The sequence below is a fragment of the Amblyomma mixtum genome, chromosome 2, assembly GCF_055824585.1.
Source record: "Amblyomma mixtum isolate Tamu chromosome 2, ASM5582458v1, whole genome shotgun sequence".
Lineage (NCBI taxonomy): Eukaryota > Metazoa > Arthropoda > Arachnida > Ixodida > Ixodidae > Amblyomma > Amblyomma mixtum.
Window position 1 is genome coordinate 297406007 of NC_143013.1, and position 13217 is coordinate 297419223.

General features: G+C 50.2%; 2 protein-coding genes across 4 annotated transcripts in view; one reads left to right on the forward strand and one right to left on the reverse strand.

Annotated features, from left to right (window-relative positions):
* The window catches only part of LOC149364615 (guanine nucleotide-binding protein G(I)/G(S)/G(T) subunit beta-1), a 33270-nt gene extending 27336 nt beyond the window's left edge, over positions 1 to 5934 (forward strand). Inside the window, exon 8 of the mRNA XM_089574564.1 lies at positions 400 to 5934. Coding sequence (XP_089430690.1) covers positions 400 to 506 — 107 coding nt within the window. The 3' untranslated portion in view covers positions 507 to 5934. The remainder of the gene's footprint in view (positions 1 to 399) is intronic.
* LOC149364616 (guanine nucleotide-binding protein subunit beta-2-like) overlaps positions 1 to 13217 on the reverse strand; it is a 30993-nt gene that overhangs the window by 2523 nt on the left and 15253 nt on the right. The window contains exons 5-9 of one of the 3 annotated variants that reach the window (XR_016289206.1): positions 12730 to 12953; positions 11750 to 11879; positions 10496 to 10567; positions 9113 to 9329; positions 6859 to 7025 (exon numbers count right to left, since the gene is read on the reverse strand). Coding sequence is in view for 2 of the 3 variants with exons in the window: in XM_089574566.1 (XP_089430692.1) it covers positions 6919 to 7025; positions 9113 to 9329; positions 10496 to 10567; positions 11750 to 11879; positions 12730 to 12953 (750 nt within the window). In the remaining variant the exon portion in view is untranslated. Of the gene's footprint in view, positions 1 to 4030; positions 7026 to 9112; positions 9330 to 10495; positions 10568 to 11749; positions 11880 to 12729; positions 12954 to 13217 lie in introns of those variants that run through there. The other 2 variants (XM_089574566.1, XM_089574565.1) reach the window with 2 other exon arrangements.

Here is a 13217-nt window from a genome sequence, read left to right on the forward strand (position 1 = left end):
TGCCCCGGTCCTTTATAGGACACGCGGTGGCTCAGTGGTTACGGTGCTCGGCTGCTGGCCCGAAAGACGAAGGTTCGATCCCGGCTGTGGCGGCTGAATTTCGATGAAGGTGAAATTCTAGAGTCCCGTGCACTGTGCGATGTCAGTGCACGTTAAAAGAACCCCAGGTGGTGGAAATTTCCAGAGCCCTTCACTACGGCGTCCCTCATAGCCTGAGTTGCTTTGGGAAGTTAAACCCTAATAAACCAAACCAAACCTTTATAGGACAGGCCTTAGCCAATATATTTCCAATGTTGGGCCGATCAGCTGTGCTGCTCGGAGAGCCTCTTTCCCGCATAGTTTAGGAGCACCCTGTGGCCTTGAGCGCCTGCTCTGACGTGCCCCTCCTTGGTGACGCAGGTGTGTTGGCTGGTCACGACAACCGTGTGAGTTGCCTGGGTGTCACTGAGGATGGCATGGCAGTGGCCACCGGGTCCTGGGACAGTTTCCTCAAGATATGGAACTAGGGTGAAGACAGCAGCAGCACCAAGGAATGGGAGACAACAGTGAAAGGAAGAGAAAGAAGACTGGATTGCCCCCCGGCCCTGCTTGTGTTTTTTTTTTATTGTTATTATTATTATTATTCCCCGTGCTACGTTTTTACGGACACTCCTCAGCTGCCATTCCTGCTCTACGAGTGTGCTTCTCTTCTGTTTGGTTTTCTCTCTCTCCCTCTCGGCCAGCCCAGTCCTTGCTGCAGACGTCCCTCTTGGGCTCCCCTCTCTCTCTCTCTCTCACAACCTTCAGTCGGTCGGCCTGCCCCCTTCTGGAAACTGCTGCCTGGGGCACCTTCGCTGCCATTGTGTCGACTCAGCGCAAGAGTTTCCCAGACACCACTGCTTTTTCCCACACACAAACAGAGCGGTAGGCATGGAGGGGAGGGGGCACGTATGCTCTTTTTTTTTTTTTTCCTGTATCAGTTTTATCTTTGTGGTGGGGAGAAAGGGGTGAGAAAAGTCGTGTGCTGCTTCACATTGCACTGGACCAAGAAGCTCTCGTACTTTGTTTTAATGTACAACTGCACTTTGTGCGTAATTTCTTAACTTTTCTTTTCCCCCTCCTCTCCTTGCGGCCGTCAGAGCCTTGTTTCCACTTTGACACTGAGAGGGTTGTCCTTGCCATTCGCTCGGCATTTCAACGTGAGCATTGGACACGGTTCCCATCGTTTAGCCTGCAAGGCTGCCCCCCCTCCCCCCTTTTTCACATAGACTGAGAAAGCCTCTTTCCCCCTCTTGCCCCCCCTCCCACCCATTTGGCAAAGAGTAGTCACTCGTACTCTGGCCATCTTGGTTTCTCTCTCTCTCCGCATCGGTCCTTGTGAGGACACCCTTGGCGGACTGGCGTCGTGGAGCGTCCAAAACCCCCTTTTGAATTGTGTGCATGTGGGCGTGTGTGTATGTGTGTGTGTGTGAACAGCGTCAATGGAACAAATATGCTGCTGCATGAGTGGATGTGTCTGCGTGGGGTCTAGGGCTCCAGGCTACGAGTCGACTGAGCGAATCGCAAGTCTGATCAGCCTCCCCCTGCTGCGGTTGTTTTCTTACACCCAGTAGTGCCGCTAATGTGGGGAATTTTTTTTCATCTCCCCTCCCTTTTATTGAGAATGTGGAAGCAGAGAGCAAGTATTTTCGTTGGGCACGCCAGTTTTTCAATTCTCTAGTCACAGGTGTTTGTGAGCACCTGTCTTGTGCGTGCTCAAGCACAGAGAAACGCAGGGTTTCGTGTGGAACCCCTGTTCGTGTTTTTTTTTTAACCCACCCTCTTGACTTTGCTGTAAGTTACAAGTTCTGTGTACGATTCCTTGTTCATTTTATCTTAGATTGTTTGTGCACAATTAACTACTCAGTTTAAATCTGTTCTTTCTCGTTTAGTGCCCTCCACTTTGTGAGCCCTTTGGGGCTGGCAGAAGTTCAAATGCAGCCAGTTTTTCTTTGCAAAGAGCTGCCGTTGTGACAAGTCTGGTAGGAAGATTTGGAAGAGGAAAAAAAAAGTATTTGACTTTGCGTTATCCATTGTGAAGTCTTCCCTTTTTTCTTTTTTTTTAGCCTCCAAAGTGATCGTTCTTGAAGGCGTTCGTTTCCTTCCACGTTGTACATAGCTTTGTATAAATGTTTGATTGGGTGCTGAGCCTCCTCTTCTGTTGGGCACGGCATGTCCTGCACCCTGTAAAAGGCTTGGATCTGCGTCGTTTGTTCTGTTGTCTTGTTTGCTGGTCAGATTGGACAGATTTGAAAAGTTGTTGGCCATCCTTCGCAAGGCGCGTGTTTCCCATGAGGCATGCACTTATGGTGGAAACATGGCATAGTTGGCAGGTGTGTCCCTTCTTTCCTTCTTTTTTTTTTCCTTTTTTTCCTTTCTGCTGTTCCATCTGCTAAGCAGGTTGTTGCTCCATTCTCTGCCGGCCCTTTTTCTTTGTGTTGCTGTTGCTTGCGTTGTTCCTGTGCGCTCATCTGTACAGAGTGCGTGACTGGTGTGCGAGGCAAGGCCCACACAGGTGGACCCGTGCGTTAGATACTGTTAACAAGCCGTGTACTCTCTCGGTCTTTTTCAAGCCTGCGTGCCAGGGTGCTGTCTTCTGCCTTTTCTAGGTCATCACTTTCTCTCGCAGCACCTGGGCATGATGCGCTGCCTTCTCCCTTGGCACCCATTTTTCTCGGACTTTTTCTGGCTCCTCCTTCCCTGACATATGCACATAACACACACACACACACACACATACCCTTGCTCCAAGCTTCCATCTGCCCCTCCAACTCTCCTGTAAGCCAAGCTTTCTACTTGCCGCAGCCTGCACCCTCCTTTCCTGTGGCTCCCTCCCCGAGCACTTCTCTTCTCTGAACCTTCAGTTTTTACTTCTCTGCGCCCATCACGGCGAGAAACAACTGGACAAAAATTGTGTGGTGATGCCGTGAACGTGTGCGCGCGCGCGTGTGTGTGTGTGTGCAGACTTGTGCGATGACCGCTGCCGTTTGCATCTGAAAACTGTCGTGCAGTTTTTACATCGTGCTTCTGCTCTGTTCATCTTCTTTTCCTCTCTCTCTCTCTCGCCCACCGTTTGTTTTCTTATTTCGACCCGTTTGGTTCCTCTCGCGGAGGGGACATCTGTGTGCGCGGCGTTGTTCTCTGCGCTTAGGGTAGTCTTGCACGCATTGCCGCCCAGCCCCTCCCCGGCTTTTGGCGACGAGGGCGCGTGTGTGTGTAGCAGCACCCTGCCCATTGCCACGGGTGTGCGCGCGTGCACAGCCCGAACAACCAGACCAGCTTTTACTTAGGCACCCTCCGTGCTGCACGGCAGGCGACAGAGGGCGTGCCGTGGCCAAGCAAGCGGGCTTTCTCATTGTGTACACGCGCCTGCCCCGTGCATACGAAACTGCCTCATGACGCGTCTCTCTCTCTCTTGCTTGTGTTCTTTTCAATCCCATCGATGATGGCTGTCTTTATTTTTTTTCGTCTCTTTCGGTCGTTGCACAGAGCCGGACTTTAGAATTGAATGTGTGCACTGCCTCTCAAGCGTCCCTTCTCGGGCGTCCAGGCTCATCTGCACTCTGTCATGTTGCTCTGGAAGGTTTTGGGAAACTGTGGCGAAAAACAATGATGCAATGTGGCGCTGAAGCATTCTTCTGTCATGCAGGGTTTTGCAGGAGGGGTGCCGTTTGGGCGTGAGCCCCAGCCCATTCGCCTCACCCCAGCCTGCACCTTGTCAAATTTTGTCCTTAATGGGGGCATTGCACAAACTGCCAGCTGTTCTGTGCAAGGAATGTTTGTGCTGTGTGCCCCCCAGACCACCTCCACCCATCAGAGCGTGTGCTTTGTGACAGAGTGCAGAGGTTGCCTGTCTGTGGCTGCCTGCCTGCCCCGCTGTTTGCCACTGGCGCCCGGGAGACTGGCACTGTGAGAGGTGTAGGCAGCACTCATGTTGGTGGCATTGCAAGCCGCACTTTAGTTCTCTCGTTTTGTTTTTTTTTCTCTCTTAACACTATTTAACATTCTCTGCTTTTTATTTTTGTCTGCTGCCATTTTTGTTGTTTGTGTTGTGCTATCGAAGGAGTATTATACATGCTGTGAGGGGGGGAAAACAAGTCATGGGGGAGGAGGAGGAAGGTTTTTAGACCCCTTCTTCCCCCCTGTGGGAGCTACTGTTTCAAAGCGCAGCGGCAGTCTTCTCTGGACAAGGATTTTGAGAAAACGAGAACCTATACATATATTATAAATATGTATACTTCCAGACACGTCTGCGTCGTCGCTCGTATATATATAAATATAAATACACTCTATATATATTATATATATATACAAATACATGCCACATACACACATACGCAGACACACATATACCTATAGGACATTGCTCGGGCGGCGGTGTCGCGGGCGCAGCGGACGCGTCCGCTCCGTCATTCTCGCCCCCCGGGCGCCACAACTGCCATACTTTGAGAGACGACGACAGTGCTGACACACCGGTTGTTGACTTTCGTCGTGCGGTTTAGGGGTGGAGAGGTCCTGCAAGGGAAAATTGGCACCGCGCCCCTCCTCTCTCCCCTTGGGGGACTTTCCCTCTTTCCAGAGTTTTCTAGCAAACGTGCGCGTTGTGACGGAGGGTATAGGGAAGATTTCTGGAAACTGTGCTCGCCAGTTATTCGCCCAGCAGATGGGAGATTGGGGATTGCCCGCTGCCTCCCTGTTTTTGGACTAGTTCTCTGACCCGCAGCAACGGTTGATTGGCTCTATGATCTCCTGATCTTAGGCTGTTGCGGGATTGTTTCTGTGTGTTAAAATTTTGTGCAACCACGCCAGCAGCAAAATCGTGAAGGGATTTTGAGGGCACGGATTTGGTTATTCTAGCACATGCAGTTTCACTCCTTGTTTATCGATGCTTCATTGCGGTATGCGCTAGCCGGAAGCTTTAGCAAAAAAAAGGAGAGAACAAATTATCCCAAACTTTTTACATATATGCGCGATGAGCAAGCATCTTCGCACGCTCGTGCCCGCGTACTGTGAAACCGGTAACTTAAGCGACCAAAATATTAAAACGCATTACTGTGTGAGACGGTCTCGCGCCCCCTTCCTCCCCGCAGAGAGGTTCCTTTGCGCTTCTGGAGCGCTGTGTCGTGCTGGTACGGGAGGGGCGGTCCGCCCCGTGGTCTCGTACGCGAGTGTTCCGTTCGTTTTTTTTTTCGTTCATTTCAGACGACTTCGTCGGCTTACACTGTAGCCCAGCGCGCGTGTGTAGTGGTGTGAACGCGGTCGCCTCCTGGCCTTCGAAGAAGTACACAAAGGGGCGCCCAGCGTGAAGTGGGCGAGCGTGGTGGTAGTCGAGACTTCTCGACCTTCCCTATACCGATGACTTATCTTCCCGCCGTCGCGACCTGTGCACAGCTGCACTGGCGAATGAGTATGCGTGACGAGTGAAAAAGAATGGCCAAGCTCTGAAACAGTTTTGGCGGTAGTTGTCAAGGTTTTGCTTGGCCGTCGTATTCTCCGAGCTGCTGCCCCGTTCGGTTCAATATTTTGTTCCCCTCCGCTTGTCCCGCGAGCAAGATGGGAGAAAAGCTCCCTGCGCCTGCTTTTATTTTCTCTTAAGTTTGTCTCCGCCAGGGACTCAAAACGAGGGGGTTTTTTCAGCAGCCACACAAATGGGACGAGGGTTTTTTTGGAGCGGCCTTTGCAAGCCGTCGCCAGAAGAAAAACCATCACACACATGTGGGCGCAAAGGGGAGGGGATCTTGAGAAAAAAAAATGAGGGGGTGGGTTGGACAGACGTTCCCGGGTGTTTTATTGGGACACCTGGTCAGCCTGTGTGTCTTATTTCAGTATGTAGCTTTCAGTCTTGTTTGTGAAACCAGTTTCCTTGTGTATGTTATTTAACTTGTCCAATAAAGCTGTTTGTCTTTACGTACAAAACCAGACGCCGTGTTGCACCCCAGTTGGAGCGCGAGCTTCCGTGATGGTGGCGCTGTGTAGGAACTGATGACTGTCGACACCTCTCTTCAAGGCTGCTAAGTGGTCGTATGCGGGGGTACTGCGGTAGTTGCTCTGCTCGCATATGACTTCGGGTACTACTGTAGAGTTCAGAAGTGTTTGCAGCCTGCGACTTGCATGGACTGCAAGGTCGGCTCCCGCGTGAGAAAGATCTTCAGCCTGACTACGCCCACTGCAGGACAAAGGCCTCTCCTATATCCAATCTGTCCTGTGCCAGCTGCGGCCACCCTATCCCTGCAAACATTGATCTCATCCGCCCATATAACTTTCTGCCGCTCCATGTTACGCTTCTATTCCCTTGGGATCCAGTCTGTTACTCTTAAGTAGTGTCGATTATCTTGCATTACATGCTCTACCCAAGCCCATTTCTTGCTCGTAGTTTTGACTAGGATGTCCTTAACCAGTGTTTGATCCCTGACCCACTCTGCCCTCTTCCTGTCTCTTAAGTTGCACCTATCATTTTTCTTTCCATAGCTCGCTGAGCTGTCCTTATGTTGGACCCTTTGAGAAACATTGGTTGCCAATATCTCTAGTCGCACACAAGAAAGAGGGAACATTGGACGCTGGTTTTGGGGTAGGTGTTTCACGCCTCCGTAGCTGCTGCTGCTATTGTAAGGCAATGTGCTAAGCATATCTGTTCTGGCTGCCTAAAGCATGAGTTGTTTTTCTATTGATCTCTGAGCCTCAAGTTAGCTGGTATTGGTGGTATTGTTTGATATCTAGTAATGGACCACTCCGTCTCTGGCCGGTTGAAGACGCGAGCCTGAAATGATTGCCGATGAACTCTGTGACGAAACCTTTCCATAGTCCCGGTAGTGCAACCGAGCGCGACTCTGAAGAACATACACGGTGCCGACCCTTTCGACGATTTCCTGTTGATTGCATTGGAGTGGAGACCGTTGCCGTTCAGCCCCAGACGCGGACGCTGGAGTCCCAGGAGCCTGTGACCACGACCACGCCGTCTGGGCTGACGGACAGCGATGTCACCTTGTTCTCGTGGCCGGTCAGGTTGCCTGGAATGCACGGAGGAATTAGGCCCCGGCGTTGTTTGACAACATCAGTGAGCTTTTAAGTCTCCACGTCGTTAGAACAAAGTGGACACAAATCAGCTTCCGCAAATATAGGACACCAGCCTGTAGCCACCACTAGAAGGTAATGTCCGATGGCATTTCATAGTCCGATGAGACATGCAGCTTCAAAAGGGGGCAACTTCAAATGCTTGGTTCGCAGTTGGGGATCAAGGTGAAAGAATAGAACTGCACATGACCACTGTAAAATTGACGGCCAGCTGTGTGCTACTACTCGTATTCTGTGTACATAGCAAATTCTCGGGGACATTGCCCAGGGCAATAGACGTCGGACTTCGCAAGATTGGACCCTCTATCTTGCTCGTTAACATGGCCTTCGCACGCCTTGATTTTATCTGCCCTTTGCTGTGCAGGCGGGCTAAAATAGTGAACCTTCAGACACTTGTTGAGCTTCTTCGCGGCTTTCTGTCGCGACTAACGATGGCACAATGTCGGCGCGAATTCGGTCCATCCGCTTATTCTAGTTCACTATACATCCACGTGCTGCTACTACCCTTGATATGCCAATCGCTCTGGCTGTTCAGCAGTGGTGTTAACCGATCAAGTTCCTCTGGCAAAATAAGCTTAGTGAAACCACGTGACAGTCATTTTCGTGTCATTTTGCTCTTGACGAAAACTGATTTGCATAATTCAGCGATACACCTTCTTCGACTAAATTATGCGGGACTAGCTAAATTAACGGGCGAAAACTCCAGCCAGCTTCTTTGAGTGTCCTAATGGAGCTTTGGCTGCGAGATTTCTTTTTAATTGCGCATAAGACGTGGATCACCACGTGGTATTCGCCTAGAAGCGCAGGATACTTAGTAACTGAATTTCTTCTCTCATGCCGCTTCGGTTTGAGCAGTCGAACGATGGATATGGCATGAAGTTCAACATAGGTCACGTGAGACGTGAAAAAAAAAAATTGTGCCAGGGCACTGTTTTATTTATTTCCTTTTTATTTTTCTCTCTGGATTCACCTACTCGTTCGCATACTGCTGTAAGGCAACGCATATACTAGGTTAACCTTTGTTCGCCAAGAAGCACCGCGGTTTTGTGACCATGGGTTGCGTGCTCGCGCCTGAGAATCTGAAAGTCCTGGTTGCATTTTCCCGGTACCTTCTTTCGGAAGCAATTTTTCTTTTCGACTGATCACGTGAGTATTGAGACGACATTTGTTCTGGACGACGGGTTTCGTTGATGATGAGGCATATTATGGTAGATATCAGCAACCGTTGGGCTGCTGAAATCTGAACAGCCTGGGAATGAATTCTGTTACAAAGTATTTAACGATCACTGGCAAATCGTTGTGATCTGTGTATGCCGAAGTCTTATGCATCATTAGACAACACGCACGAAAAATTTGGTGAGTGTTCTTACCGTATTTTTATTCGTTTGTGTTGCAAATGACTTGTTTATGGTCGAAAAAATTCAGGGGGTACCTTGAAGATGTAAAGTACGCGAGGCGAAAGCCTTTCCACGCAACCTTGACTAATTATAGTGGGATACAACTTAAAAAAAAAAAAAAACAGCAGTTGCTAACACTGGGCCGCGATCCGAAGCGTCTTGTATTACTCCGCTGGGCAATCGCAACAGTAAACGAAGTCAGCTTTTGAATATTTGACTAGATCAAACAACCCACGTATCGGAATTCTAGAGCTCAAAATTTTCTTCTTGTGACAAGCTTCTTGTTTGGGTAACAAGAAACGTTTAAGCATCGGACTACTTTTTTTTGTCGTGGAGGAATTCTGTACTGAATGTGGGCGGAGCTTCACTGCAGACTTAAGTTGTATCCGACTATAGTCATGATTGGTTAATGACTACCTAGTCATGACTGGTTAGGGACTAGTTATGACTCACTTCAGATGTAACGGACGGACAGAGTCATGGCCGCGAGTATAAGCCATTAAAGGCTTTCGCCTTAAAAATTGCCTTACGTAATGCTGTCCTTTAGGGTGAAGAAGCGATATCTGTATGCGTACTCGATAGAACTGCCGGTCTTCGAGCCGTTCTCCGAGCAAAGCGATACTCACCGACTCTGCGCGTGGAGAGGGTGTCCCAGACGTGGACATCGTTGTCGTCGGCGCCAGCGAAGAGGAGCCTGCCAGAGAGCGACAGCCCGCAGCTGGTGAAGGCGGTGGACTCCCGCGGATTCTGGTAGCGGCACACCTGCTGGTCGCTGCGCACGTCGAACAGCCGACACGACTTGTCCTCGGACGCCGTCGCGAATACACTGCCGCCGTTGTGGAACTGTGAGAGGCCATAGCACGGTGAACTTCGCAGTTATGTGGACGGACACCAGCTGAACATGACGCATTGTTATTTGCAGAATTAGTTGCCTTGAGACGGAATGCCAGTGCCTAGTTCCCACATGTCCATTAGACGAAGGACGCAATGAAGTGGCCAAAGGTATATCCAATCTACATTCGTGAAGGTTACATTCGGAAAAATGACTGTAGTTAAGGTTCCACTGAGAGCAGTCATAGGGCCGCAGAGGAAACCTGCACAGCTTCCTCAAACCATTGTAGCTCAACTTGACTGGGCCGGGATTCGAACGCACGACCGTCGCCAGGCTAGGGCAGGACGCGGCTGGTGCCATCTGCTGACTAGCACTGAAGTGAACCTCCACTGATTGGAAGCAGCAGAACTGATGACCTCTCGAGACGCCAAATACGTAGTAAGCGACTGCAAAGCCGCAATTAGAAATTACAGTAAGGGACGCATCCACGAAATGGCGGCTAAATATCTAAAAGACTTCATCCCAGCCCACAGTATTCTAATCATCTGGACCCAGCCCACTCGGGTCTGGTTGGAAACGAGGCCGCCCACAGGCACGCCCGCTCCTCTTTACCCCGGGGAGCCGTGGACACCTCATACGAATTCAGCACTAAAGAGGAAACCAACAACTTTAATAGCATCACAGACAATCAGAAAAAGAGCAAAAGGATCTATCCTCCTCCGGATAGATCGCTTAGCTCGGCTGTGGCCTATGACTGGAGAAGACTCCAAGCTAGAAACTTCGCGTCCCCGCTCTGGAGGAGCTGGACAGGAGGTGACACGAGGGAGGATGCGGAGGTGTGCGAGTTCTGCGGGCATACCGCTACACTCGAACACATACTATAGAGATGCCCCAGTGCCCCAGGATATGGCAGAATTAATAATGCAGAGGAATGGGAGACCATACTCAGAAATGCCGACCTTAGCATACAACGATACGCTACCCGCCTGGCAGCAGAAGCTGCGCGACTATATCGTTGCTAGTCTTCCAGCTGCGACGCTGCCCCTCCCCGGACGCCTGCGTGCGGACCCGGAGGGGCACGGGTCTTCTTCTGGCGGAAATAAAGTTTCTTCATCATCATCATCTCGAGACGCTGTTAGTCGAAGGAGCCAGCGCGCGCCGTGCGCTGTATACTTACGCAGACTGAGCTCACGTCCCCTTCATGTTCGCGAAACGTCTGGCGGCAGTTCTTCTCGCGGATGTCCCAGAGCTGCATAAGCACGAGAGCAACTCGTTATCGTCAGGACACCCGGACAAACACAGAAGAGAAATAACGTAATTATATACGCACATAGTCTGTAACCAAACTTTTGAAAAAAAATTGTACTAGCCCAGTGAAACGAAATGACGGTTGTTCAGAGTCGCGTGGCTTAGACTACAGTATTTTTTGTTCTTTAATTAGCTAAGCCTAAATTGCAGTAGCAGAACAACTTTATTCATCGGAAAGTGAGAGGAAGGCAATCACGGGGTATTTGGGTTAAGTTCATGGTGGGCTCTCTTCCACACTGGACTAATTGGCACAGCTTTGCAGCGACCTCTTCGGCCCTGCCCATCGCACAGAGCTGTACCTCCGCGTCCGAGCTACACAACGCAGTCTGCCACTGCTCTAGGCTGGAGAGTCACAAATGCTCCGGGCCCTGAATGTGTGGAGCTTCACTGGAGACGTGTTGTATTCAAGTATAATCTTCGGCACAGGCTGTTCAAACGGACAAGGCGTCTTCTAGGAACATTTATTGAGTCTGATCCACGGATATGTTCGTACGTAAGTTCGGTTCTTTACCTACCTACGCTAATTTGCCGGTTAATAATGGAACCAAAGCGGCGGTAATCGAGGTGTCAGCCATTTTAAAACGAACTTTTCCTTGCCGTAGGACGTTTATTGGATCTGGCCGCAGAAATGGTACGCGACCCACAGTTCCTTAGTTGTACTGAGCACATTTGCTGGAAAGGCCGCTGCATTACGTACACTGTTGAGCGATATCACACTTGATCAGAGCCTGGAATTTTTCTGGGCGCTTGTTAGAGGCCGCCTTTGTTCTTTCAGTGCAGTTTCAAGCAGTTCAATGCAGCGATCGATACTGAAATCTAAGGGCACATAGTTTGTACCCGTGAGTAGATCCGGGCGTCATTCCATTGCGTATGGATGAAGCCTACACCATGTTTTTCATAGTCTTTCTTCCGCGTGAGGGTGAATATCTTGCAATCAGTAGACTAATCGGTTTATTGATTGAGTAACCGTAATCATTTATTAAAACGGGTGCAGTGAATATTGCGTAAAAAGCAGAGCACATCCATAAGCTTCGACTAGAGAAAAAATATGGGGCGGCATTTTCGCGAACAGTGTGCTTTGTCAACAACAACGAATGTAAATACGCAGGTATGTGCGTTATACCCGAGCGGTGTTGTCCACGGATCCGGTCACGAAGGTTGTGTGATCAGGGTGCAGCGACAGGCTTATGACGTCTCCCTCGTGACCATCGAACGTCATCACCTTCTGGCCTCTTTCCAAGTCCCACAGGACACTGCACGCGTGAGCAAGGTAGGGAAAAGCAATTGAGAAACAAGTATCACACTGCGAGCACTGGCAGGTGACAGTCAGAGACCACCTGTGCAATGAAAGTCCTTTTTTTCGGTGCAGCCATGTGAACAAAAATGCGTGTCTTCGTGGATGTGAGATAACTATGTCACTTACACGAGAAGTTCTACGCTGTGTCACTGGCTGGATGAGCATAGGCCATATACTTCACTAGGCTGCCACTTATTAAGACAAAGCAGAAGCAAATTAAGTGAGCCCGATTGAACCGTTTAAGAGATGGTAATGTGTTTAGATACTATGGATCAGCCAGCGTTTCTGCGTTAATTCTCTCCCCCCCCCCCCCCCCCTTTTTGTTTTCACGCTGATTTTCCCATTTCTGCAACAGGCTTCATGACCGTTGCTTTTTGGTCCTTGCCTAATTAAGACGAGGTTTTAATCAGTATCTTTTAGCACTTTGGTCATGCTGTTCGACGCGTTGCGTATAATGTTCTAATAGTCGGATACAACTCAAGAACGAAGTGGTTTTTCCCCCGATAAAGGACCCTCAATGGTGTCAGCCGGTTCTCGTCACTCTGCTAGCGTGACAATGCAGGGAGTGGCGGATGAAATGGGATAGTCCCCTCCTTGCTTTGTCAACGTAGTAGGGTCATGAGAACCGGCCGACGCCACTGGCTGGAAGGAGGCCCTTGTCGGGGAAAAGCCGCTTCGTTCTTGAGTTGTGTACATCTACTGCAAAAGATCAAATTCAACCGGTCCCCTCAACGCCCTTCGGTCGAGCTATCTCCTGTTGCCTCGGCGTGGCTTGCACCCTGTTTATCTTCTCGGGGAGTACTCACATGCGCGTGTCCCCAGAACCGGTGATGACCTGCGAGTCACCGAGGAAGCGCACACTGGACAGGTAGCCGTCCATGCCGGCCAGCTCGCGTCGCACCTTGGCGCTGGTGCCGCGCAGGTCGTACACGGTGCACATGTTGTCCATGCCGCCCACGGCCACGTAGTTGCCTTGCACGTCGAAAGCGCACGCCATCACCCAGCTGGACCGCAGCGGGATCACGCGCATCTGCGACCAGGAGCAATTCTCTCTAGTCCAAACACCGGCATGCGGCTAATGCCTTGCGAAGAACTCGCTTCAGTTGATTCCCTGTCAGTGTTATATCCCTGTACCTAACACCGTCTGAAATTGAAAAGTCATTGAACGAATGAGGGCTTAGAGACCGTCACCGCGGCGTTTGGCAAGGTGAACCTAAAGATGCAGACTAAAATTCCGGCCACGTCCAGTGTACAGGTATTTTGATGGCGGCGAAATAGAACTCCTATATATATA